At 58.1% G+C, this 27,368-nt stretch overlaps 1 protein-coding gene across 3 annotated transcripts; it reads right to left on the bottom strand.

Moving 5' to 3' along the window:
- Positions 1-1,071: 1,071 nt before the first annotated feature.
- Positions 1,072-21,490, bottom strand: RARG (retinoic acid receptor gamma). Of its 3 annotated transcripts, XM_035002560.1 has the most exons (10): positions 21,472-21,490; positions 20,650-20,716; positions 16,915-17,246; positions 5,945-6,093; positions 5,590-5,731; positions 4,741-4,901; positions 4,375-4,551; positions 3,783-3,987; positions 3,175-3,333; positions 1,072-2,406 (listed from the first exon to the last, which is right to left on the bottom strand). In XM_035002560.1, the coding sequence occupies exons 3-10, from the start codon at positions 17,096-17,098 to the stop codon at positions 2,207-2,209; spliced, it is 1,377 nt and encodes a 458-aa protein (XP_034858451.1). In that variant the 5' UTR covers positions 17,099-17,246; positions 20,650-20,716; positions 21,472-21,490; the 3' UTR covers positions 1,072-2,206. The 3 variants fall into 3 exon arrangements, with proteins under 3 accessions (XP_034858451.1, XP_034858453.1, XP_034858452.1); XM_035002562.1 differs by lacking the exons at positions 16,915-17,246; positions 20,650-20,716; positions 21,472-21,490 and adding an exon at positions 11,863-12,023; XM_035002561.1 differs by lacking the exons at positions 16,915-17,246; positions 20,650-20,716; positions 21,472-21,490 and adding an exon at positions 10,375-11,060.
- Between the last annotated feature and the right edge of the window lie 5,878 nt (positions 21,491-27,368).

Genomic DNA, 27,368 nt, shown 5'->3' with positions numbered 1-27,368 from the left:
CTGCGGCAGGGACTGACATGTCACCACACCTAGACAAGTGTCGATCTCTATGGGTGTGCAGTGAGCAGCAGGTGGATGGTAGGAGTGCAGCTGCTGGGAGGAGCGCCTGGGGCAGGGGGGCTCCTTCCCGGGGGGGGGGGGGGGCTTCTTCAGGTGGCCTCAGCCTACCGGACCTTGGACCTCGTACCCTTCCCCCCACAAGCAGGGGTTACCATGGAGATGACCCCTCCTTCCCCACAGGCTCTGTGGTTTCCTCCACAGCTTCTTTCACTTTCTTCTTCTGCTTTTCCTCACTCTTCTCTCCTCCCCGACTCCCACATCCCCATCCTCTCTCCCATATGCACAGGTCATCCGTGAAGAAAGCCAGGCATAAGGTAGGCAGGGCGCTGGTTCAGCAAGGAAGGTGGGCCACGGTGTGTGTGTTTTGGGGGGACCGTGGAGGGGGAGTCACAGAGGGTGAGGGGAAGAGCACAGGGCACCGTGGTAGAGGCCACAGGCAGTGGGCTGAGGGTGGGGGTGTTGCAGAGGTAAGGCATGTAGGGGCAAGGAGAGATATTAGGACAGAAGGTTAACAGTGGGGTCATGAGGTGAAGTGGGGTCATAAGGGGCAGAGGGAGTGATTTCTAAGGTGATAGTGGGGTCACAGAGTGGGGGAGCTCATGAAGTAAAGAGAGGGTTGGTGTAAAACAGAAACACTGTAACTTAGATGCAGACTGTGGTTCTTTTCTTCTGGGGCCAGAGACCCTCATGAGAGTCAGTGCAGCTTCAATGAAGGCCCTCCCCAGAGACGGGCAGATATGCACATATTCATAACCGGGGCTGTGGGGACAGCTTAAAGATGTCTGGGCCCATTCACACCTTCCCAGAGGTCTACAGGGTCCAATCTAAGAACCCACACCTGGTGGCGGTGGGAGGCCCAGACACCCAAGGTAGGCCCCCTGTGGGCTCCCTTTCTCCCACCCTCCCACCACCCCCATCCAGGCGCATCTCATCCAATTCCCTTGGTTTCCCCAAGAAAGCTGCAAAATCCAGTAGATTAGGAGCTCACCTTCCTCATCCAGCCCCTCTCCTACCACCTCCCAGAGGGAGCCACATGCCATGAGTTTCCATCACTTTATTTTGCAAAAATAGAAAACTCAGCAATATGCGACACAGCGGGGTGGAGGGGAGATGTAAACAGAGGGGAGGGGACAGCACCCTGACCCCCCAGAAAAAAAGGGGAGCCAAGTGGGAATCTTATTTGGCAGCTAAATACAAACTGGGGATTGGAGGAAGAAGGGAGGGGTCACAGGGGCCCTGGGCTCCCCCTCCCAAGACCCCTGGAGGAAGGGGTCAAGTCCAGGGTGTAAACAAAAGCTAATAAATAAATAGAGGTTTCCTCTGGGTCAGGGAAGGATCAGCTAAGCAGCGCCCACCCCCCCTTCCCTGGGCCAAGCTGCTCTGGAGATCAAGGTAGGGGGAAGGCACTAGGGGGAGACGGATCCCCTGGTCCCTCTGTAGTGTAGGAGGGTCCCTGCCCCGGTGGCTGAGATGGGAGGCAGGGGAAGCCCAAGGCACGTGATGGGGCCAGGGGAGGGGCTTGTAACGGAGGGCACAAGGTCAACTCTGGGCCCAAGCAAAGAGGTGCCGAATGGACCTGCATCTGTCCCTTTCACCCTCTGGCACCCACAGAAATGCAGGGCCCAGCCTGCCCCAACCTGACCTGGCACGAGGCCGGGGGACGGAGGGCAGCATGCACCCGGCAGGTGCGTTACGCAGCATGAGGCACCAAGGGCAGGGGCAAGAGGGTGGGCTCAGCCCTCCCCCCCATGCCCCCTTCTTGGTCTCTAGTGTTCCTGTTTGCTCCCAGAGGCCTAAGCACCTGGAAGAGGAAGGGGCTGAGGAGCTGGCAGGGTCTTCCTCCTGCCCTGGGGAGCCTGGGTCCCTGGTGTCTGAGGGGCAGTGCTGAGATTTTAGAGTCCAAACTGAGGCTCACCCCTCTGCCCTCTCTCCTGGTGGGAACAGGGCAGGCCCCCGAGACCGGAGAGGGAGCCAGTTAGAGCAGGAAGGGGATGAACACAGAGGCACCCCTGGAAACTTTGGCAAAAACAAGGAGCTCATTGGAAGGGGTGGAGAGAGGGCAGAGCAGGTCCTCCCCCAGTAACTGGCAGTGTCTGGGAGATGGTCAGTCTGCTGCCTGGAGCCCCAACCCCCACAGCAGGGGAAGTCAGGGGCCCTGGTCAGGCTGGGGGCTGCAGCCCCCTTTGCTCTGGCCCCGGGGAACCTCATCCTCGCTAGAAGCCTTGGGGTGGGGACCAGGCTGCGAGGAGTCGTCCTCAAACATTTCGGGGTTCTCCAGCATCTCTCGGATTAGGGGAGGCATCGGGCCTGGAATCTCCATCTTCAGGGTAATGGCCCTTTCTGCTCCTGCAACAGAGGGACAAAGAGGTTCAGGGGAGCAGAGGCCCACGCCCCCTGAGGCCACCTCCCTAACCTTTCCCTCCGGGGGCTCCCAGCACAAGCCCGCCACCTCTCTGTCCCAGCTCACCCTCTCCCTACTCCAGGGCTCCTGGGGGCCACTCCTCTGCCTGCAGCTCCTACCTGCCTTCTCTGCCGAGTCTGCTGCCCACTCATCCCATGCTTCAGGCTCAAAGATCACACCCAGCCCAACTGTCAGTCCCATTCTCCAAGCACTCCACTTTCCCAGGTCCACAGCTAGCCAACTGTGCCTAGGCCGTTTCTTACCAAGCTTTATAATAATAGCTAATACTTATTGAACCCCTATCTGCCATGCATCCTTCTGAATCATCACCGTCCAACAGAATCTTCTGTGATGATGGAACTATCTGCTTCGCCCAGTACGGTCCTCACTAGCTCCTGGGCACTTGAAATGGGGCTACAGCCACTGAGGAATTGGCATTTTTAATTCAGAGCAGTTCTAAGCCTGCTCTGTTAACTCGCTTAATCCTCACAATTACTGATAGGGTAAGTCTAAGGATAGCCCGGCTTTCAAACAGGAAAACAAGGTACAGTAAGTAAAGGAATTTGCCCGAAGTCTCCCCACCAGCCTGCAGCTGAGCTAGGATTCCAATGTAGACCGCCTGATTCTCTGTTCTGGTCTCTGCTTGTCTGCCCGCCTGACCCGAGACACCAGCAGGTCCAGGAGGAGACAGGAGAGGTTCCCTCATGACTGACCCTTGGTGCTGATGCCCCGGAGGTCGGTGATCTTCATGAGCATCCTTGGGAACATGTAGGGCTGGCTGGGCCGCCGCCGGCGGGCATAGAGCCTCAGGGCCTCCAGCAGTGGCTCCTGCAGCTTGTCTACTTTCTCGGGTTCCTCCAGGTCCATGCGGTCTACAGGAATAAGCACAGCGCAGTGAGAGAGGAAGAGATGGGAGAGACAGTGACAGGTGGCCCATCCCCAACTGGCCCTGCCCTACGGCCTCCCAGGCCCCCCCACTCTGTCCCATCAGCCCTTTGCCTATTGTTCCTGAGCCTACCCAGACCACCTGCCCTGCTCTGAGCCCCGTACCTTCTCCCCTCTGGTAAATCATTCTTGCCCACAACCCCTATCTCAGCACCAGTTATCTGGGATCTCCTCAGCTCTCTCTCTGGCTCTGCTCTCCTTTCTGTCCTGTGCCCCAGGGCTGCTGGGGAGCCTGTACTGGACCTGAGAAGTCTGTGCATGGGGCAGGTGCAACAGTGCCCCAGGGGAGGGACCAAGGTCTCCTGCCTGGTCAGACAGCAGGTATGGGGTGCGGTGGGACAGGAGTCCGAGTAAACACCAGGGGGCGCCCCCGCACCTCCGCAGATGAGGCAGATGGCACTGAGCAGGCCTGTCTCTGTGTCATCCATCTCCAGGGGCAGGAGCTGCCCAGCAAAGGCAAAGACGAGGTCTGTGAGGGGCCCAAAGCCGGCGTTGTGCATCTGGGTCCGGTTCAGGGTCAGCCCATCGGAGAAGGTCATGGTGTCCTGCTCTGGGGTGTACCTTGTACAGATCCGCAGCATCTGGAGGTGGGCAAGGGGACGGCTTAGTGCTGTGTCTGGGGAGGAGCCCATCTCAGGTGGGGAGAAGAGGCGATGAGGTGCACACGGAACAGGAGGGGGTTAGATGCAGAAGGAGGGCAACCTGCAGCAGGCAGGGGGAGGGAGGCAGAGGTGAAGAATCTAACGCTGGGGAGGGAAGAGAGGTCAGAAGGAGGCAGGGCGTCCAGAAGTGTAGGATCGGGTCTTGGGGCAGGGGTAAGACCAAAAAAGCTTGCGTTTAGAGGAGATCTGGGGAGTCCCAGATTGGAGAGGGGTGGGGAAGATATTGAGATCTTTGTGTGGACCAACTCCTTGGCCTCACGTGAGGGTCAGACTGTGGGGAGAGACAGGCCACCGAGCTTAACTCACCAGGATGTCCAGGCAGGCGGCCTTGAGCAGAGTGATCTGGTCAGCAATGCTGAGCCCTGTAAAGCCAGGCAGCCGCTTGGCAAACTCCACGATCTTGATGATGCACTTGGTGGCCAGCTCACTGAACTTGTCCCAGAGCCCCAGATCCAGCTGCACCCGGTGGTCTGCACTGGAGTTCTACAGGGAGGGCAGGTGGGAATGCAAGCTAAGGCCCGCCCTGGGGGCTGTCTTCTTTTGGCCAAAACCCCAAGCTCTCCCCTCTGCATTCTGTTGCCCTTCCTTGTCCTCAGCACCAGACCGTGACCTCAATACAACCCTGACCTAGTCCCCAAAGCAAATGGTCCCCTGCCCTCACTGGAGACTCACCGTGGTATATTTGCCCAGCTGGCAGAGTGAGGGGAAGGTCTCCTGATGAGCTTTGCTGACCTTGGTGATGAGCTCTTCTAACTGAGGGCTCAGCTCATAGCTGTCAAGCGACCCCTCTTCCTTCACCTCTTTCTTCTTCTTATTCCGGTCATTCCGCACGGCTTGGGGTGAAGGCACACGGAGAGGATCAGGACCCTCAGAACCTCCCTCTGAGTATCTATCCCCTCTCACCCTAATTATCATGTACTCAGTCCTTACCTTGAACATCTGTTCCCTGGGACCCTAATCGCTGCCTCAGTTTCCCTAGCTCCTACACTAGCTCCCATTACCAGGCTGGCTCTCTCCAGCCCCACCCAGGGCCTGCAGCCCCTGCTCCCTCTCCAAGCCATTCGGCTCCATCCTGCCCTTCCTGTCACCCTGCAGGAGCTGAAGGGGGGGAGCAGGATATGCAGGCAGCAGGATATCCACTTATAGCCTTGGCAGCACAATGGTGCAGGGGAGGGGGGGCACCCCAGATCCACCTCAGGCTCAGTCTTGGGAGCAGGGGAGAGGACTGGCAAGCACCCCCCCAACTACTTCCCCATGAAACAGGGCAAAGTGAGCCAGTAACCCCCATTCACTCACTCAGAGGGAGGATTAAGCTCTTCGAGGGGAAAATGGCAAGGGGTGGGCCCTCCTGGGTGAACGGGCACTAATCAAATAGGACTGGCCAGGGAGGAGGCAGCACCCCAGGGCAGGCCAGGTCTCAGAGGTCAAGGAAGCGGCGGCAGGGCAGCGAGTGGGAAGAGGGTAGCAATGACAGCGTAGGGCAGGAGGGCTCCTGCTCAGGCCAGGGCCAGGGGCCCATACCTTCTTTGGACATGCCCACTTCAAAGCACTTCTGTAGCCGGCAGTACTGACAGCGATTCCGGGTCACCTTGTTGATGATACAGTTTTTGTCACGGTGACACGTGTACACCATGTTCTTCTGGATGCTGCGGCGGAAGAAGCCCTGGAGTTGGGGGTGGGGGTGGGCAGTGAAGCAGGATGCTGGGAGTACCAGCCTCTCGCGGGCCTTGCGGGGGGGCCCCAGGCCCGAGCCAGTCTCTGAGCCAAGTCTGTGCAAAGCAGCCCCGCCCGCTCCACAGCCAGAGCCCTAACACACGGTGTCTGCCCCTCTGGTCTGGAGCCGGACTCAGCACACCCACCCCCACCACTCACACACCTTGCAGCCTTCACAGGAGCTGACCCCATAGTGGTAGCCAGAGGACTTGTCATTGCACACGAAGCACGGCTTGTAGACCCGAGGCGGTGGAGGGGGCGAGGGCGAGCTGGGCACCATCTCCTCTGAGCTAGTGCTCTGCGTCTCCACCGCTGGGGGGAAAGCAGTGACATGAGGGTCGGGGAGCAGGGCCCCTCAGATCTCCAGGCACCCTCACTATACACGCACACCCCATTCCCACTTCTCCCTCCAGCTCAGCGGTGACACCACCATCCTCGCCACAGTGACTTAAAGTCCCAAGGACCATGTACAGCCCCAGAGCACACACTTCCAGAAAACCACTCTGAGTGCACCTCCTGCAGTCTGGCCATCTCCCTGCACCATGGTGTCAGCCCGAGCCCTCGTGACACTGCTCAGTTCCCCAAATTCCAGGCCAAGGCCATCCTGCAAGTTAACTTCCCTGGGCCTCAGTTTCCCCAGCTATAAAGTGGGCAGGTGGAGGGGTAATGGGCTGTGGCTCTGCACTCTTTAGTCCCGGTCTGTCACGTCAGTCCACCGCGTCAGGTAGTCTACCTCCCACCATCCTCCCCCTCCCGAGGCAAGAGATCTGGGGCCCAGGAGGCAAGTGCCCACCACCTGTGGCTAGCGCCTGGCGAAATGACCTGCTGGGGTACTCAGTAGGTCAAAGAGGACCTCATTTTCTCTCAAGTAGTCCAGGGTGGATAATCCTCCCACTTTCCCCTCTCATACCGACCCCCCCCACACCCGCCACCGGCAAATAACTGCCCGTTTCTGTTTCCCCAGAAACCACTGAGGCAGTGGAGCAAATGGGACACAGGTATCAAGAAAACAGGTTAGAAGATACGCAGTAGCCTTATTTTACACCTGAAGGAACTGAGGCCAAGAGAGGGAAGTAGCCAACCCAGTGCCACACTACCAGTTGATGGTGGAGCCAAGACTGCAGGTCCTCTGACTAGATCTACGTGGCCTGGCAGGGACTCAAGAGAAGTTGGGGAAGGAGAGACTGAGGTATTTGCTCAGATTCTCAGGTCCCGAAGCGGTTGGGGGTGTAGCAAAGCAGGAAAAGTCAGGTGACAGTAGGTAAACAGGGCTCATGGGGGATGGGAACTATCTCTGGACCCTCTCTGAGCCTGTGTCTTCACTCCTCAACTTCCCGCACAAATACCCAATCGCAGCTCAAAGGGGTCTCAGCCCAGGCCACACAGAGTGCGTGTGGCCAGGAGGACACCCTCTGTTCAGGAGGCTACTCAATAGACCTTTTTTGATTTTGCGGGGTTTTGGGGTCTGTAGTTGATCTTCAGAGGCTGGAAAAATCTATAAACTATTCAACCTGTAGGACCTGTTGCCCAAACCTAAAGGGCCCAAGTTAATGCAAGAAAACACTGAGACCCTCGTCCCACGCACCCACCTCATGAGCACCTTCTGGCTTCTAACCCGCCGCAGCCCACCTGGTCAAAAGTCTGCCCCATGCCGCCAGCAGGGCAGAAGGAAAGCCCAGGATGCTGGGGTTCCGGGCTAGCTCCACCCACCCCACAGGAGGGAAGCCCTCCCCACCCCCCAACACACAGACACCATTAGCATAAGAATCCTGCTGGAGTGAGATTCCCCAATGGAAAAGGACAGAGAAGAGGGGAGGAAAGAAGGTGCCTCGCGTCTATTCAGGACCGGGGGCGGGAGCCTCCAGGAGGGGCTGGTGCTGAGAGATGTGGGGCGGGCTGGAATGCCTTTCAGGACCCCTCCTGGTGTCCTAGGAGGGCACAAGTGCGGCCCAGAGGCCAGTGCGTGGGGTGGTACTCACTCGGGTGCTGATGCCCTCCCTGCCCGCAGAACGCTGCCTCATTTCCTCTCTTGCGAAAGGGCCTGGGTGCGGTCAGACCGGCATGGGGCAGTGCCAGGCAATTACAGGACTGGGGGCCGCAGGGAGACAGGCCTGGGGACAGCTCTTCCTGTCACCCCTTCTGGGCACCCCTCGGGCACAAGCCTGCCCCCTGAACCCTAGAGTGCAGCCCAACGGCTCTGGACAATCTGGGGGCGAAGGGCACAAGAAGGCTAATTGGCTCAAGGCTGCTCAGATTCCCTTCTCAGCCCTGAGCCAAGACACCAGCATCGGGATACTGCTCCCAGGCTAGGCAGGGGCCCCTGCTGGGAAGGAGGGGGGTGGGCTCTAGGTTTTTCTCCTTTTAAAGCCCAAATTGCTGAAATTGAGGAAATTCCTGGCCAGGCTGAGCGGAGCTTCAAACAAACTCTTTATAACCGGCTGTAAACGCTCCCAGCTGCGAGGCACAGGGCCGAGAAGCCCAGACTCACAATCTGACACACACTTCTTTGGAGACACTCTCACAGCGACACCACGCAGGGCACAAAAGCGGACATACTACCAATGGGCCCCTATACCCCAACCGGCCCCGGGCACCGAAGAACACACAGGCGGGCCTGAAAGCATACCCGCTCCAGCCACACGGCAGAGGTGGATGTACGAGTCATGAAGCTGCCACACAACATCCAGCTTCACATTTGCAAGAGAGCAGCTCAGCGACCACACACCCCGGCCTGCCAGCGCAGCACCAGAACACCCGCAAACACCCACAAACACACCATGTGGCCCTCTCCTAAAGGGACCTCTTTCCTTCCCCCATGTAGACACAGGTCTAAACTACTTTCTCTCTGAAAGTGTGCGGAGCAGGCCTGAAGCCCACCAAGACCCTAGAGGCCAAAATTATTGGTCCAAACTGAAATGCAAAAAACATACTGCCAGCCAAGTCCCTGAGACTGCCAAGCCCCCCAAAAAAGGACCCAGCCCCCACAAAAACTCCTCCTGGGAAAGTCTCCACCTCAGCACCCCTCCCAACATACCCCGATGCCCCTTCCTATTGGGCAGTGAAAGGAAGGTTAAGAATTCCCCAGGATTTGGTACAAAGTAATAACAGTTCCATGCTTTCTCCACTCTATAAATGCCACACTTTTAATTCTTGCCCCACTCCACCCCAAAGTACGGTCTCCTGTTTGCCACCTCCCTCCTCCCATCTGAGCGGCATTGCCCTGGAACCAAGAGACCGCCCCCCCCCCCAAAAAAAAGAAGAGAAAAAGAAAAAAGAAAAACTAAAAAAGGAAAAAGAACAGTAAAGAAAAAAGAAAAAGCCGAACTCTCGTAAACAGCGCTGCCGAGTGCCAAGGAGCGAGGCGCGTTGGCGGGGGCTCGGTGACCCCTCGCGCGCACTCCCCCAGCGCCCTGGGCCCCGCCCGCCGCCCGCCCCTTCCCAGCTGCCCCCAAGGCCCTCGCCCGGGCGTCCGCACCGGGCTACCAGCGCGCTCCCAGCCCCGGGTAAATTCGGGGGGTGTTCGAGGCTCCCCTCCCGGCTCCTCCCCACACCCCACCCCACCCCCGCCAGGCACTTCGGCCCAGGCTTCAAAGCCGCTTCTCATCTGGACTTCATTTTTACTGCCTCCCAGTCCCCAGCTTTTTATTACCGCTCTGGAAAGGGGTTCCAGGGCCCCAGGCCTGGCATCTCCCATTTCACAGAGAGGGGAAGATGGGTATTTGGGGACCCAGTAGTCCTACTCTCCCCGCCGCTGCCTCCTCCAGGCCACCCCCCACCATAAACAGACTTGGCTGTAAACTTTTCGCTTCCTACTGAAGTTGTGTGTGTCGGAGCCATAGGAAAAAGTCATCTCTCTGCATACAACCCTGTACACATTTCCAAACGTTGCTTTTTAAGATGGGGGAGGGGCGCCAGAGCCCAGCCTTCTCCCTGTTGTGTGCACAAGCCCGTCCACCCCGCACGAAGAACACACAGGATGCACGCTCGAACACCGCACTTTCCAAAACCGCCCCCGCAGCCACGCTGGGGCACACGCCTTCCCGGCCTCACGCCACAAACATCCCCACACAAGGGCCGTGCGGACCTGCCAACTGTCCGAGGGCGACGCGGCGTGGAGAGACCCCCTACACTCACAGCCACACCGCCTACGTAAGGCGCTGCACCCTCCAGGGATTCACACGCTCTGCAAATATTTTTTACGCTCCCAACTCCCCACATGGACTCTATAAACGCCACCTACGGTCCTGGGTGCCATATCCCTCCGGGGCCACGGACCTGCGGGCACAAGCTACCAGTAACACCTCGGTCTCTCCCTATCCCCAGAAATTTCTGGAGTGGCATCAACCGCAGCTCCTAGCTAAACACCCACCATAAAAACCACACACACTCCAAACACTACGGCACACACCCAAAGGAGTCGCTGAGGTCCCCACGTTTAAAGGGCCAGTACCTCTCTTTCCTACACACAGCCGCCCCTCACATAGAGAGGGTGAGAATCTCCGCTTGCACCCCAGTTCCACCTTTTACACACGGAAAGGGTGAGCCGCTGCCTCTCCTGCGCCCCGCACCCCACCCCTGAGCTCTGGTACCTACATTGCAGACTGGCGGGTTGAGGCCAGGCAAAAGACTCAAATCCGGCGAAACAGGAGCTGCCCGTGGCTCTGCGCAGCAAGCCGGCCCCGGGCCCGGACGCCCCGTACAGCCGTCGCGGACCCGGGGCAAACGCTTCCATGCAGTCGTACATCGCGACCCGGCTTGGAGGGAAGCTGGGTGCTAGGAACACCAAGGACCCGCAGCCGATTCCCCCTCCTCCCCCGGCGGCGCCCCGCTCCTGGAGGGGGGGAGGGGGAGGGCTAGCATAGGGCGCCAGGCTGCATGGGGGGTAAGGGGTGGGCGGGGAAGAGGGGGATCCCCAGCAGGGGAAAGGGACTGGGCGGGGCGCAAAGCCGGGGCTGCCGCATCGGCCGCGGTCCGGCTCACTCTGGGCGCCTCGGCGGCTAACACTGGGGAGACCTTTTGTAAAAGCGAAGCCCGGAGGGGTGGGGGGTGGGGCTTGGAAAGCGAAGGGGGCCGGGCACTAAGACGAGCAGAGCTGGGAGTGGAGCGCACACTTACACACACTCGCACCCGGCGCGCGCGCTTGCTTAGACACATATCCGTGCATGCATTTATCTAGGCAGGCACCACGTATTTGCAAATATGCAATCGTGCGCATTCATATATCTGCACGCACATAAAATGATAGATGCACAAACGCCTGTGCAAGCACATCTAGCTCGGGAGAATGCTGTTAGGCATTCTGTCTCCACAGCCCCGAGGCTTTGCACGCATTTGCACTTCGGCGCGTGCCCCGGTCGGGAATGGGGGAAGGAGTGGAGGAACCAAGCACACGCATTTCCTTTTGAGTTTCCCCCCTCCCCTCGCCAACACTCTTTGCACACAAGTCGATACAGGCAGGGGTGTCAAGGAAGACGGGGGAGAGGGGAACATGGAGGTTCCCTGCGCGCGGCAGTTCTCGGGAGCTCGGGGACCTGCACTACCTCCACCCCCTCATTCCCAGGCCTGGCTCCTCCCTCTCCCTCCGCGCGCGCGCTTCGGGGCCGAACCATACATTCCTACGGCTCGGCGCGCGCGGCCTCCTCCTTCCTTCCCGTTCTCCCCACCCCCGGTCGAAGGGCCGGAGCGCGCTCCCGCCGTGAACTCTTCGGGAACCCCCCTCGGGGCGGGTGGCCGGGCGCGCTCACCTCCTCCTGACCCGGCCCCGCCCCACCCCGCCCAGGCCGTCGCCAGCGCCGCCGCGGAGTCCCCCGCCCCCTCCTGCGCAGCCGGGAGTCCACCCCTCCCAGCCCGAGCTGTCCTCCCTTCGCCGCGTCCCGGGCTGCCTCCCTCCAAGTTCCCTTAGCCCCGTCGCGCGACTGACGCTCCCCAGCCGCTCCACTGCCCCTCTCGATGCCCCTTCCTCAAGCCTGACTTCACTTTCAGAGCACAAAACTCCCACCCCAAACTGTCCCTACGGTGCCAACCGCGCCTCCGATGAAGTTGCCCTGCTGAGTGCCAGCTCCCCTCCCCCAGACTTTCTACCGTGCCAGTTGCCCCAAAGTGCCAAGGGCCCCTCTCGGCTGTAACTGCGGGTCCGGTCGTCAACTGTTCTCAGAGCCATGACATATCCCCCCCCATTGGCAATAACTGGCCCTTCTCCCCTTCCGTGCCACACTGAGTGCCCTTCAGATCTCCGAGGGCCGCCTCGCTGTCCCCTCGGTAGCCCCTTCCGGGCACTGAGCGCCCTCGCCCGGCGGAGAAGGGGGTGAGGGGGGCGGGGGTTTGGCCACGTCAAGAGTTTGCCCTCGCCGCCCGGCCGAATCGGGGACCCTGGCCCCAGGACAGCGCCAGCGGCGGCGACTCCCGGAAACCGCCCCCTCCCCCGCGCCCCGCCCGCCGCCCGCCCGCCCGGCCGCCCGGCGGGCCGGCCCAGCCGGCTCTGTCAGCGCCGCTCACACGGGGAGCGCCGGGGGAGCGGGAGCGGCGCCCGGCCGGCCCCTTCCCCCGCCTGGCGGCTGTGGCTGGGCCAGGGCGGGGCGCGCTTTTCTAAGAATCTGTTGTACCGGGTGGGGGGCGCACTGGGGGTGCTGCAGGAGTGGGGCGCCAGTTTGGAAGAATAAAGAGCAGGAAGGGGTGCCAGAGTAGGCAGGGAAAGGAAGGCGGGCGCGGAGGAGGGGCCGGGGTGGTGGCCGGGGACGCGGGGGGCGGCGGGGGGCAGGGCTGGGAAGGAGGGCCAGACTTGTGGAAGCGGGGGGGGGGGTAAGGATGGGGGTGCGGGCGCGGGGTGGCAGGGCTGACTGGGGGGCTTGAAGTAGGGATGAAGTGGGAAGGCCGTGTTCTTTCCAAACCAGGGTGAGCTCCCGGCTCTTGCCCCCAACCTCAAATACCCCATTTCTGAATCCAGCCCCCCACACAAAAAAACGGAGGGGGATGATAGATTTCTGAATCAGAATCTGGGCAGTGGTAGAAAAAATCAATTAAGTATAAAATGGGAAGTACCCCCAAAACCAGGGGGAAAAGAGCCCTGATTAGTCAATTCCAGGCTGTCAGTCCGCCCCCCCCCCCCCCCCCCCCCCCCCGCCCTTCCTCCTCCGAAATCTGAAAGGTCCCAATTAAGTCAGGCCTGCCTGGTTGGTAATTAGAACCAGAAGTGGCCAGGCCACAGGGAGGGGGGTTGGGAGTGGGGCACAGGAGGGGGATGGAGGGCTCCAGGAAGTCATGAGTCCTCAACAGCCCCCCTTTCTCTTCACCAGATGCACCCCACTCCTCATCACCCCATCTGTGTGTGCTTCCCAGGCATTGCAGGGAGAGGGGGGCTTATAAGGGACAAGGCATTAGAGTGCCAGGCCCACCCTTCCCGTCAACCCCAATCCCCCCCCCCTTTCTAGACAGTCTTAGCACAGCCTTGAAGAGAAGGTAAGAGGATGGGGGAATCTAGTGCCCCCTCTTATCCCCAAAGTCCCCCCAGCCCTTACTGCAGCAATTAGACCCATTAGCCTTCTAGCATTTCATGGGAACCAGATGTTCTCCACCAGCCTGGTGGGAGTATGACGGGGGGCTGCTGCCTGACTCACCCCCCTCCCCATCTATGATCCCCACCACCACCACGGTTCACCCCTCCCAGCTAGAGTCCCACAAAGGCAAGACCCCAGAGGCAGAGAAGTGCACCCCTCCCCCACTAACAAGGTCATTAGCACTCAGAGTCTTGCATGGTCACCCCTCAGAGCCTCTACCACCCTGGCAAGGATGAGTTTGGCCAACAAGGGACTGTGGAGGAAGGAACAGCTAACTCCTATGCACCCCTCCTTCCCCCCCACCTCCTGCCACCTTCTGGATGGGGCTGGAGAATAAGTGGCTCTGAATTCCTGCTAAATTCTCCTTTTCTTCCAAAACCTTCCCTCAAAAAGGTGAAGAGGGGGCATTTCAAAGCAAGAAGCCACACCCCGAGGCTAAGTCCTAACTTAGGAGTCCCACCTGAAGGGCGATGGGGAGGGGTCTCTGAAGGAGGGGGCAGCAGGAAAGAGAAGGGAGGTGTGAATGAGGGATGGGGCCCAAAGCTGGGGTGTAAGGAAGGAGCTGGGCAGGATGGGGGCTGGGACCGGGTAGGGGGCCAGGAGAGGGGGGTGCAGCCTGGGCCCCAGCGGCGGCGGCTTGCCCAGCTCCCCCCGCCGGAGAGGTTTCCTGTTGCAATCAAAGCCCCGTTTGTGTAGGCCTGGAGCTGGAGCCCGAGCCTGAGCTGCGGAGACCGGGGAGGGGAGGGGAAGGAGGCAGTCGGCTGGGGTTTTTTCCTGGACGAGGCCTCCCTGCTGCCTGCTCGCCACCCTTACCCGCCTGCTCTCCCAGCAGCTGGGTTCTCTCTGGGTCTTTGCCTTTTGGCCTGTGTAGTTCTCTGTCACCTCGCTTAGGTCTCTGAGTCTGTCTTTTTCAGTTTCTTTTAAGTAGAACTCTTTTTCTTCCTGTGCCAGCTTGCCCTCAGTTTCTCCATGTGACTTAGTGAGGTGCAGCCTGGGCTCCTTGCCCCAGGGACACAGTCACCAGGTTCAGAGGATAAACAGGGCTAGGTCAACACCGCAGACATCTCCTCAAGAGGGGAAAGAAGGCAAGGCTTCCCTTCCCTCCCATCCAACTCTGTTCCCTGTAGTCTTGACAAAGCAAAAAGAACACACCAGTGTTCATAAACACAGAGAGACACAGACCCCAGGGTTTTATGCACATGTGTGAGCACACACACACACACACCCTCTGCTCTCCCATGCACACAGGCCTGTGCTTGCCTCCACAGCACATGCCCTCCTCCCCTCCCCCTCCCTTCCTCCACCACACGGTTCTGAGATGCCTGCCTTACCCACTCAGGCCCCTGGAGAACCCCAAGAGGTGGAGCAAGATTTCCCTTCTCAACGTGGATGTCTCCAAGGCGCTAGGGACCCAGCAGTAGGATCCAGGAGGCAGCCTCAGGGAGAAGTTCCAGACTCCTTCATGGACCACCCTCCCTCCCAGAGACTAAGAGAAAGAGGGTGTAGAGAGAGACACAGACTCAAGGTGAGTGTGGCTTTGGCATCAGACTTAGGCCTCCAATCCCTCTCCATTGGGTGGCCCCAGGCAAAAAGGGACAACAGGGCAGAGAAATGAGAGACTATCAGACTCCAGGATCCCTTCCTCTCCCCTCTGCCTCCCTCTCATTTACCACTGTGTGCTACATGCCCCACTCCCATGCAGGCTGTCTGGACCCAAACCTTCCCCTCCTCCCCACCCCACCAGCCCCCCTCTGCCCGGGCCTGCCCCCCCCCCCCCCCCCCCCCAGCCAGCCACACCCTCCCCAGCTACCTGCCCTGGCTCTGGCTCCTCCCTTGGATTTCCCCTTTCAGTCCCCCCTCCCCACCCCACCCCCACCCCACTGCAGGATAGAGCCCAGTGTGACCCCTTCCCCTACCTTGACCTTACTTTGATCCCTGACCTTGATCTCAGTGTGTCCAGGACACAGGAGAACTTCCCTGGGGACTTGGCCACTGGCTCTCAGCATTCCCCCACCATCACTCTTTTTCTCCTCTCCCTCCTTACTCATAGAACCTGGGAAAACTAAGTCCCAAGGGACTGAGTTGTATGGTTCTCTGCAAGAAGTACATTCACGGAGAAGGGTGGTTTCTTCCTCCCTCCTCAGGCCCTGGGACAGATTCATGGGGTATAAATGAGGTAGGGGAAGCCCAGCTGAGGTTTCCAAAAAGGGGGGCTTTGTGCTCTCTTGTTCACCTGCATGCCACACAAATATCCCCTGTTGGTCTAAGACAGGCCACCAGCAGGTCTCACCAAACACCAGACACACCGTCAGCAGCCCTATTAAATATCGCCTCCTCACACTGACTCTTCGTTGCACACTCTGGAATTTTGCATATGAGCAGAGAGTCTCAAGGACATGCTGTACATACGCAACTGCATATGGTCTACACGCACGTGCACACGCGCGCGCACACACACACGTGCACGCCTTCTCCAGATGAGCACACTCTTTCCACTAGAGCTGCCAGCCCATCTAGTCACCCCTTCACACATACACACAACCCTCCGGGTGCCCCTCCTAAAGGCAGGGCCCCTCTTCTCCTACCTCTCTCTCCCTGAGCTTATGGAGCTATAAAGGATGTCTTAATCTTTCTTTTTTTCCCCCTCTCTGTCTCTATGCCTCTGGTTTTCTGCCCTTCTCTGTGCCTCTCCTTCCATCACCTCCCCTTCTTTCCAGGAGAGGATTCGCTACACCTGCTCACACGCTGCCCCTTTACCCCACAGAACCTAGCAGCCCAGCGCTCCAGCTCCTGGGCACCCACGCCTGTAATGGCTTGGTCAAGAAGACCAACTACGAAGTGGGAGGAAAGAGGATCCAGAGGGAAGAGGCGAGGCCGTCAGCACTCAAAGGCTCAACCCAAAGAGGGCAGGCCTGAGGGACAAGTAGGGATCTGCACAGCCTGTGGGCACCATGCCAGACCCAGAGGGAGGGGAGGAGACCAGAACCCACATGGCTGGAGGAGAGGATGCTTCTGGAACACCCCCTCACCTCCCCGGATTACTTAGGGTGCAAGAGCCACCTTCTTTGTAGCTGTCTCCACCCTCCCCAGCACTGACAGGAGTGTTCCCTGACCCCACACGTCTTTGGGCCCCTGGCACTATTTCATTTCCTTTCTGTGCTGCCTGCCTCTGACTCACCAATTTCACCTCTCGATCACAGTCAGCTGATCGGCCTTGCGGACCCCTCTACTCCCCAGGCTGCTTCCCCCGTACCCACCACTGCATATAGGCAAAAGCCTCAGACTTCACCAGACTCACCCTTGGCTGCCCATACAAAGTGTTCTCCCCTGCCAGTTGACTCAGGAGGCAACTGTGGACCCCAACATCCCAGGCATTTGGGGCAGGAGCGTCGTCATTGCAAACAATGCCATTTGCTCCACGTCCAAACCCCCTCCTACAACCCCTGCCCCCTACTCTGTTAGATCCAACCCCCAACCCTGCCCGCCTTGCTAACTAGGGTGCCAATTTTCTCTAGCACCCACCCTCAAAATTTCCTCCTGCTTCCCCCTGCCCTCATCCCCCAAGGTCCCTGAGACTCACACAGAGAGGCCATCTCCTTGGGAAGGTCAGGCTGGCCCAGGCCCCGGAAGCTAGGACTCAGCATCTCGAAAGGTGGAGACCCCCTGAGAGCCCCTGGGAAGGCAAAGGGGAAGCCAGCCCCTGGGTAGCCAGATCCAGGCCCCAGGGCACCAGCTGCAAAGAGTCGTTCCTTATTGGTGGCCATGGCAGCTGCGGTGAGGGAGGCTGAATTCCCTGGGGTCTGCAGTGGGCGGGGGAGGTCTTCAGCCACAGCCCCCGCCCATGCCCACTGCCCCAGCCTGGGAGGCTCCGTGCCCGCCCTTCCTGGCCTGCCCACTGGGTCTCCAAGAGTCCTAGGGAGAAAGAGAGGAAAGGGAGGGATAAGAGAAGGATCACCCGAAGGTTCCAAGCCCCGTGGCCCTCTCTCACTTGGAGCCTTTTCCCTCCACGCTTCTAAGGTTTGTACTGCCCTGACTCAGGACCCTCTACCACAGGTAGGAAGCAGGGCAGGAGCTTACGCAGGTTGAGGGAAAAAAATTCTCCAGGGAAGGGTAAACTAGTTCAGGTCTTAGGACTCCTGGCAGAGAGGAACCCTAAGCTGAGAAGGGACCATTAAGCACAAGTACACTAACCACTTGATTTAACCTTCACATCAATCCTGTGAAGTAGGAATTATGATTCCCATTTCACAGAGGAGGAACCTGAAGTTGAGTGACTGGCTTAAGATCATGGTGGAGCCAGGATTCAAACTCTTGGGCTGTAAGTTCAAGCTTACTTAACTTAAAAAAAAAAAAAAAAAAGACTATTTAAACTCTCTACCACTCTGGGGAAAGCAAACATATCTCTGTTGTAACTTTGGGGCCCTACATCTCTCTGGAAAGGAGTTGTGGTCCAGTGATTAGGAACACTGACTGTGGAGCTGGGCTACCTGAATCCATCCCCACCACTCACTAGCTGGACCTTGGGTGTGTTACTTAATCTCCCTTTGCTGAATTTAGTTTCCTCATTTGTCAGTTAGGAATAATAGGGCCTAAAAAAAAAAAAAAAAAAAAGGAATAATAGGGCCTACTTCATAAGGCTGTTGTAAGGATTAAATGGCTTCACATATGTAAAGTGTTTAGAATAATTTAGGCACATATTAAATGCTATGTGTGTCTCATGTTATTTCTCTTTGTACCTTCTCTTCCTCCATACCTCTCTTGTAATTAGCATTGCCTTCAGTCTCTACCTTCCTCAATACTCCCTCTTCCAGTTCCCCCTCCCAGTTCTATCTCTGTCTCCAATTATCCCTCACTCCCAAACCTGTCTTGCATACTCTCCTTCAAATCCACAGATGTTGATGGAAGCCCCACTGTGTGCCAGGTATGATTCCAGGGAGCAGCTCCTCTCCTTGTCCTCACCTTACTTTACTTCCCCATCTCCTTTTCTCTGTCTTCTCTGAGCCCCCTGCTTCCAGGAGGCCCTCTCTACAACCTCCCCTCCCTCAAGTGTAGCCTGCCCCAGGATGTTTAACCTGAGCCCAGGAAGGGAGAGAGGAAGGAGGGAGAGAGGAAATGGGAATCCTGGGGCTGGGCAGGTAGTTTCTTTCCTGATGCTCTGACAAGGGAAAGTTTGACTTTCCCAGGAGCCCCAGAACCGCCCACTCTAGGGAAGTTAGGGGGGAGGAGAGTCACCCCAGCCTGGGTACCTCCTCTACCAGCCAGAACCATAATGGACTGAGGTGCAGAGGACAGAGAAGGACTGAGAGTGAAACACATATAGACTATGGGGTGGGCAGGTCCAGAGGTAGGTGATAGGCATTTCTGCATCTCTTTTCATCAGTCTTTGCTTCTAGGACCAGTATCTCTCCATCTTTGTACCTCTGCTTTCCTTCCTTCTTTCCTTCATTCCTTCGTTCGTTCGTTCGTTCCTTCCTTCCTTCCCTTCTTTCTTTTCTATCTCTCATCTACCTTGGCCTTCAAACTCCTGAGGGTAAACTGTCATGGAAGTTACAGAAACTCAGACCCCAGCACCACCACCCTCCACTCAGCCCTGATGCATGACAACCCTTGCTCTTCAGGAGCCATCACCCATATCCCCAGTACCCTCAGACTCCTCAGCCCAATGTCTCCCCAGGCCTAAAAGGCTGAGCCCCAAGCCCCCAGGGTCCTTCTCCTTTTTCTTCCCCTATTCCCTCAAGTCCTCATCCCTGGTTAAGCCCAGGTGGAGCCAGGAGTCCGGGCCCCAGAGGCCCCTGGGCCATAGCTCAACAGGCTGGGCCACATTCCAGGTGGATTAACCCCTCCGATACCAAGGGTGAGAAGCTACTAGAGGCCCCCCCATCTTCTTCAGACTGCCTTCAACTGGGCCCCAGGCTCCAGCTCCAGCACTCACTGTCTTTGCTTCTCACTTACAGATGGGAAACAGAGACCTGAGTGTGGGGCAGGAGGACTTCCGGTGTCCCAGAGAGGGATGCTCAGACTCCTGGTCCTTACTGAGGAATGAAGCTATAATGAGTGAAGGGCAGCCCAGCTCTCCTTGGGCTTCCTCCTATTTTGCCTCAGAGAAGGGACCTGAGAGTTGAATGTAGAGGGGAAGGCGACAGAGAGTCACCCATTTCTGAGCCCTGGTTCCTCTGCCCTGGCTGGGAAGAGAAGGGGAGGGTCTTAGATCCAGGGTGGAGGAAGGGACCAAGGGATTGAAGACAGTGGTACAGAGAGTAAAAGGAAATCCTGCACTAGGGACCCAGATGCCTTGGTTCTTTGGGGAACCTGTGGAAGGAAGAGAACCCTTCTCTCCTCCCAAGATGCCACCTCAGATGGAGGTGGGGCTGACTAGGAGAAAGGGGCCCTTACAAAGCTGCTTCTCTTAGGGCTGAGGTAGAGTTGAGGGAGGGCATGGATGAAGGGGGCTGCCGGATGGGGGGGGCCACGTCTCCCTGCTGCCCTGCCCGCTCTAGAGCCCGGAACAAAGCTGCTCTTGTCGGCTGCTCTCCACCCGCTGCCCCCCTCCCCTCTGTATAAACACGACCACCTTTTTCCATGACCCCATCCCCAGCCTGGGCGGAGAACCCAGGCATCCTCTGCTCTAGCCTGGGCCCCAGCCTGCTCCCCAGGAGGCAGCGGTGGCCTGGGTTTCCCTGGCCTTGTGCCACCCTTGGGGGAGTCCAGACCCTTAAGTCTCCACCTCTCATCCCCAAGTGCCCTCCCTCCACCCCACTGGCCCCAGGGAGGGGCAGTGCCCAGGAGGCAGGCAGGCAGGCAGGCAATGCCAGTGGAATGTGTGTGGGCAATGGAGGGCACGGGCAGGGTGGGGCAGAGGGGGGAACTGGAGGTGCCAGTTAGGTGGCTTTCTGAGCCAGGGGTGGGGGTGTGCCGGGGTGGGGGTGTGTGCCCTGTACTGCCTACCAGGCTTTAAGCTACAGTGTGCATGCGCGTGTGTATGTGTGCATGTGTGTGGGGTGTGCGTGCATGTGTGTGTGTGTGTGTCTATGTCTATTTGGGACACCCAAGCTCCAGGCACCCTGCATGTACTGCCTCCTGCCCCCCACCCCCTTCCTCTCTCTTCTTGACTCAAGGATATGGGACACTGCCTTTGGTCCTCAACCCACACTCAGCATCTGAGGAGTGGTGATAGTCAGGGCAGGAGCCTCAGACCTGAGGTCTGGGATTGCACCTACCCTGGACATGGGCCCTGAAGGGGCACAGTCATTTCAGCTTCTCAGCCTACAGACCCCTCCTCAGGCTCCCCTGTCCCCCCAACCATGCATACTCTTACCCTCTGGCCACCTGCAGAGATTCCCTCCTACATACTGGGGCAGGTTGAGGGGACTGGGCTGTAACTCCTGAAGACAGAGAGGCATGTTAGTGTGGCTCCTAGACTAGGACTCCTGGGTCCCTGCCCCAGTCTTCCTGCTCTTCCTTTGTTCCCTTCGGGCTCCCCTCATGAATACTCCTGAGGAGCCCCCATCCTTGGCTGGAGGGAGCCAAGACTCACACCCTGCTTAGGGGTAAGTGAGAGGGAATACAGAACTGCAGTTTAAGGGACCTTCACAGACCACTCTCCTATCCACTTGTCTCTGCAAACTCCAGGACCCGGATGGCTGGGAGCACTTGCCTCTGGATGTCTCTTGCCCTTTTGATGTCCAAGCCGGGCCATTCCACTGGGGAAGGAGGAACTTGGACCAGTTTGGACCAGAAGTTCACCCCTCAGACTCCCCTGGGGAAGCCAGATGGAGGGCTAGCGGAGGTCCTTCCACACAGGAGGGAACCCTGTCTTCCCTCACACTCCAAAGCACAAAAGTAGGCTAGAAACCCCCTGGCTGAAGACTCTTCCCCAAGTGCTCTCCCCACTATTCACCGAAATGAAGCCTTGCTGAAGCCCAGCCTAGCCCCAGCCTGTCTAAATCTTCCCCATTCCCTCCCGCATCGGGGCTGACCCCCAAGTCCGGCAGGAAGCCCCTCCAGCCCTGCGGACCACGCGAGCAGCCGCGGCACGGACTGAGCGGCGTCCCTCCGCCGCGCCGCCGCCCCCAGCCCACCTCGGCCGGGACCCAGGCGTCCGCGGGCGGCGGCGAGCCTGCTTCCCCGCCTGACTCACCTGGAGGGGAGGGAGGGGGAAGGGAAGCCGCGGAGCCCCGAGGTCCCGGCGTCGGGCGGTCGCGGGGATGCGGCGTCGCAGTGTCAGGGGCTCGCGGCAATGGGGGGCTCTGGGGGGGGGCACGGGCTCTAGGCTGGGACTGTCCCGGGGCCTCTCTGAGCCCGCCCGCCCACGTGACCGCCCCAAAATATCCGACACATTTTCTCCCAAACCGCACACTGACTCTGCAGGCGGGGACACGGAAAATATTTTCTTTCTTTTTCTTCCCTCCCCACCCCCCCACCTCCCTCCCAGCCCGGCTCCCTCCTCCCCCTCCCGCCCTCGCTCCTCCCTCCCCTGCCGCCTGCCCCTGCCCGGCTCCCTCCTCGGTGCCCAGGGGCTGGGGGGCGGGGGTGGGGGGGTGGGGGGAGGGCGGGGCGGGGCGGCCCAGGACGCCTGGGTCTCTGCCCCTCCCATTTGCTGGGCTTCCGTGGCTCCATCCCCAGGAGGCCGGGCAAGGCTGGCAGAAGAGGTCAGTGTCCTGGGCCCATGATGCCACCCTTTCTCTCCGGCACTTCTCCCCTTCCTGCCATTTAGGGGGACTGCTTGGGTTCTCTGGCCAGGCTGTGTGGTTCAGTGAAGCCAGTCTCTGCTACCTCCTCAGGGGAGGCAATGGGAGCTGTATCCTCATCATCCCAGGGGTGGAGTGATGGCGCTGGGGTAGGAAGCAAAGGCCACTGTCTTTACCCTTTGCTTAGCCTTCACCTGCAGGTCAAGGTAGTCTCTACTTCCCCTAGCCTATCCCAGGTGGTCTTTTGGTGCCAGGAGCAAACTGGTTTAATTAGTGGGATTTGGGGGGTGCTGAGGCCCAGGGGCTGGAAGACCTCCTCCTCTCACCCTGCCTTTTTTTTTTTTTTAAGATTTTATTTATTTATTTATTTGACAGAGAGAGACACAGTGAGAGAGGGAACACAAGCAGGGGGAGTGGGAGAGGGAGAAGCAGGCTTCTCGCCCAGCAGGAGCCCGATGTGGGGCTCGATGTGGGGCTTGATCACAGGACCCTGGGATCATGACCTGAGCTGAAGGCGGACGCTTAACGACTAAGCCACCCAGGCGCCCCTCACCCTGCCTTGAATAAACTCGGGATTTAGGGAGGCTGGGTCCCTGGCTGCCAATGTTGTCCCCACCTTTGGGCTTGGATCTGGAGGGGGAGAGACTGGTGAGGGCAGAAGGAACTGTAGCTGGGAGTGGGAGGAGCCTTGGGCTGGGTGTGAGGGAGAAAGCCCAAGCAGAGGGTGTGTGTCTGCCTTAACCAGAGCCTGCTTGCCTGGTAGATGCACCACGAATGTTGTTGACTGTGTGTGTGTGTGTGTGTGTGTGTGTGTACGCGCACATGTGCGCGCATGCCCAGGGTCAGTGTCAGTGTCTGATGGGGACACTCTCTGACTTCAACATGACCACAAAGACTCTCAGCCCAAGAGTGGGAACCCAGAGGTTTGTCCCCATTCTACTAAAGACAGAGTGAGAGAAAAGAAGGGGTCTGAAGTCCAGGCTCTGTGCATGGACCCCAGACACTCCCACAGAGATGAAGGGTGGGAGTGAGAAAGGAGAGAAGGGGAGCAGTAATAGGGGCTGAACTGGGCTGGAGAGATGCACCCAAAGGACCTTCCCCCAGCAACAATCCCAGGGTGACCAGCACTGGGGCCTTGGGCTCCTGATCACATCATCACATTTTCTGTGCAGAAATTACTCTGCTCTGTCCTCAGTGCCACCCTAGGGGGCCAGGTGTCCTCCCTCCTAGGAAAGGGCTCTTTTGGTAGCCAGAGTCAGGTGATGGAGAGGGGGAAAGAAGGGGCATGCTGTGACTATCTCAGGAGAACAGGAGACGTCAATGGGGGTGCAGACAAGGCCCTCCCTTTCACTCCAGGGGTGGAAAGAGCTGGGAATAGGTACTCCAGGGTCCTGTCCCCAGGTGGCCTGGCTGCTGTTGACTTTGCTTGGTTACCCTGGGAGCAGCACTCAGCAGGGTGGGAGGGGCAAGTGTCAGGGAGTTGGACCCAAGCATCCAGTCTGGGGTGGGATGGCGTCTGGCCCATGTGGCAGGGATCCTGCCAGGAGGCTGCAAAGTTAACCCCTCCTGCCCTGATGCTGGGGGCTGGCGGAAGAAGGGCGGGCCCAACTGTGGTTTGTGAATGTGGCTCTAATTCCCCCTCCCCATCCCAGCACATCTGTACTTCGTTTACAGTGAATGAGTCTCCTGTCCTCATGACCATCCGAGGGCACCACTCCCTCCCTGGCCCTTGGCCGGGCATCCTGACACAGAACCAGGCACCACCCCCGTGACACTTTTCCTGCTGGGAATCTCCTCTCTCAACTCTTCCCCCCCCCCTCCTTCTTAAAGGGGCTCAGAGGCTGTTCCCCGAGGCCAAGAGCTAGGGTTCTAGGACTGTGTAGCTCGGGTAGCAGATGGGGGCAGGGAAGCTAACAGGGGAGGCGGGGGGCATGGGGACCAAACACTTGTGGTAGCCTGGGAAGAGTCAGCAGGTCTAAAATTCCATCTGTCTCTGCCCTTCTCTTTGTTTTGGTTTGTCTGTCTGTCTGCCTCTGTCTTTGTCTCTGGTGGGTGTTTGTCCATCCATCCGTCTTTGGTAACTGTGGTTCCTCCCTTCTGGTGGCCTGCTCCGTCCCCAGCCAAGGACAGCAGCCAGGGGGCGATGCCCAGGAAGACCCGCCCTGTGCCGGGCGTCCCCTGGGGATTGCCGCGCCTCCGCCCCCGCCCCTCCCTGGGACCCAATGACGGGGGTCTGTTTGGAAGTCAAAACAAAAAACAAGCAGACTGGGGATCAGGGAAGTGGAGCATTGCGAGGGGTTCGGATTCTTCTTCTCTCCCTCTTGCAATGGAACCGGTGTTCCATGCAGGGATTCCAGGAGGAGACTTGGGAAGAGGGCCTCCTATTCTGGAAGCTGGTTGGAGAACTCTTCTGTCATCCTTAGTTCTAGCCTTTACTCTGTGCTTGTTTCACCGGGTCACCCTGGCAACTTGGAGAAATGATTTCTTGGGGGCCGTAGGACCAGGCTTCCTTTGCTTCCCTCATCACAAAGACCAAAAGGAGAGATGGTGACAACAGAACATCTGACCCACCTGCCCTGACTGTGCTTCTTTGCCCCACCCCTCATTGTCACCCTGCCCTCTCTCCAGGAACATGAGGACATGGACTGGGTAATTACCCCGTGCCCACTCTGGAGCTGGGGAGGACATCCTATGCCTTGCTCAGAGGTGGCTGGCAGATGTCTGTGGGAGGTGGGGGAGCTGTGTTACAGCCCCCAAGGACATCATTAAGGCACGGAAGTGCCATCGGAGCTTGGAGGCCAGGGCACCCAGGGAGAGTGTGATGAAAACATGTTTTGTACAACACGTGTCTTCTCTTTTCCCCTCCTCCCCTCCTTTCCCACCTCCTCCCCCTAGGCCTGCCCCATGCCAAGGCCGGTGCCAGCCCTGCCCTGGGTGCTTGCTCAATTCCACCCCTTTGACCAGGCCTCTTCTCCCACTTGCCAGTTTGTTGGCTTTCCTGGTGAATGAATTTGTGTGTGGAAGGCCCCTTACTGGCCTCAGTGCCACCCAGATCCCCACATAGAATAAGGCCTTGATTTTGGAACGCAGGATTTGAGGACTACCCTAAACAATTCTAGGGGTTTCTTCCCTGAATGTGCGTCCTTCATTAATTCAACAGATCTCCTCTAAGTATCCACTGTGTACCACGCACTGTACTAGACCCTGGGAATACCGCCTCAGGCTCATAATCTGCTGGAGAAGTCAGATGTTTACTGGATAATCCACACAATTGCAAGTGATAACTGGTGTGCAGAGGCATAAGGTACAATGAGAGTGGAAATGGAGGGATGTCCCCCCAGCCCAGGAGATCAGGAAAGGCTTCCGGGAAAAGCTGAGGAGGAGAGTAGAGAGAAAGGAAGGCAACAAAAGAATATGGGCAATGGGCCTGGAACAGGGTCCTGGCTCCCAGCCACCCTGCTCCCCCCAGAAAGAAGAGGGTCCCTCCATTCCTGTTCCCCACGTGGATTTTGATATGCTACAAGGGAGAGATGATAAGCACCTCCTAAAGGCCAAAGCGGGGGTCCCGGGACACCTGGTGACCCCGCCCTGGAGTGATTCCCCCCCACTCCTTCATTTCCTCCTCCGGAAAGGGAAATAGAGGCACAGATAGGGAAGAGGAAACCACAGGCTTAGGCCTCAGATTATACACAGAAAACAAGGCCCCACATTGTTGGCAAATCCCCCGGAGTGAGGGATTCCTGTGTTTGCCTAGCTGGAGCCTCACCAGAGAGAAAAGCCTTCTCCTCCAAGCTGTTCTGCCATGCGCCCTTCCCCTTCCCTGATCCAGCCCTGACCTGGCCCACTCCCTGGAACTGGGAGCAGGGCTAGTTGCCTGGAGTATGTGTGAGGTGAGAGCTCCAGGTGTCTGCCAGTCATCACGTGGGCGGGTGTAGCAGTGCTTTGTACAGAACCTCAATCCAGGGGTTAGAGGGTTATCTCTCCTCTGTCCACTGGGGGGCTTCCAGTTCCTCTTGCCTAGACACCAAGGTGCCAAGTCTTTCTTTCTGAGGAAAAGGAATGGAAGGCCCTTTGGAGGAGGGAACAGGCTTCTTTGTGGCCCTGCGGCCTCTGGAGCTGGCAAAGAGGTCTTGGGACCAATGGGGTTAAATTCCAGCCCTGCTCTGACCCACTTTCCTCCCTGTGCCCACATCCCCTGGAGCCAGGGTGTTGGGTGGGGCTGGCCTGGCATCCCTGCACCCACACCTGGGACTTCCCCGAGATGGAAACTCCCAGAGCCCTGGTGTCCTATCTCCCCTGCCAACTCCCACTGACTGCCTGGGATCAGTTCAGCTTCAGTTGGATCTCCCTGTCTGCCAGCTCTCTACCAGACTACAGATTCACCTTAGCTTCAGGGGCCTCCCCCAAAGATGTTGTCCCACTTTCTGGGGCCATCTTTGGTATCTGGTTGCTCCATCTAGTAGATTCCTTTGAAGAAAAGATGTGGGGCTGGGGCCAGGGGGATTGGGAAGCTATCCTTTGTTGAGCCCCTACTGTGTTCCAGGCATTATGCTAGGCATTCACCTTAATCCACACAGCAGTCCAGAGAGTTAGCAGTTATCATCCCCATTTCACGGAAGAGGGAGCTAAGAATCAGAAGTTAAGCAACTTGCCCAAATCACATAGCTAGGAAGTGGCAGAGCTAAGGTGGGAACCCAGGTCTTGGTGATCCTGAGCGCTCTTCACCACCAAAGGCTTCCTCCTCTTCCTCAACTGCCCCTCTCTCCATGGGATGAGAGATTTGGGAAATTCAATGCAATCTAATTCAGCAAACATTTATTACCTGCCTCATGCCAGGCATGGATAGGTGCCAAAAAAACAAGGAAGGCCGCTGTCCTTGAGATCTGGTGGGAAAGATAGGTATATGGACTAGGAAGTATCTAACTTCAGCATCACTATCTGAACAAGGTGGCATGGACCAGAGAAAAAAAATGATACCTTATTTTCTCTTTCTGGACAGAATATATAAATACATTATGAAAGGGGTACAAATAAACTGAAACAAACAGAGTACCTACTTAACTGCCATCCAAGTCAAGAAATAGTATTTCCTGTGCTCCAGAAGCTCCCATGTGTTCTTCCCATAATTCCTTCCCTCCCCTAAGAAGTAACCACCATCCTGACTTTTGTGATAATTATTTCCTTGGATTTTTTAAAGATCTTATTTATTTATTTGAGAGAGAGAGAGAGCACGAGCAGGGGAAGGGCAGAGGGACAAGCAGACTCTCCATTGAGCAGGGAGGCCAGCATGGGGGCATGGGGCTTGATCCCAGGACCCTGAGACCATGACCCCAGCTGAAGTCAGACA

The sequence above is a fragment of the Mirounga leonina genome, unplaced genomic scaffold (assembly GCF_011800145.1).
Source record: "Mirounga leonina isolate KUSES-001 unplaced genomic scaffold, KU_Mleo_1.0 Mir_126, whole genome shotgun sequence".
Classification (NCBI taxonomy): domain Eukaryota; kingdom Metazoa; phylum Chordata; class Mammalia; order Carnivora; family Phocidae; genus Mirounga; species Mirounga leonina.
The sequence above is the reverse complement of the archived record's forward strand: the minus strand, read 5'-3'. Positions and strand labels throughout refer to the sequence as shown.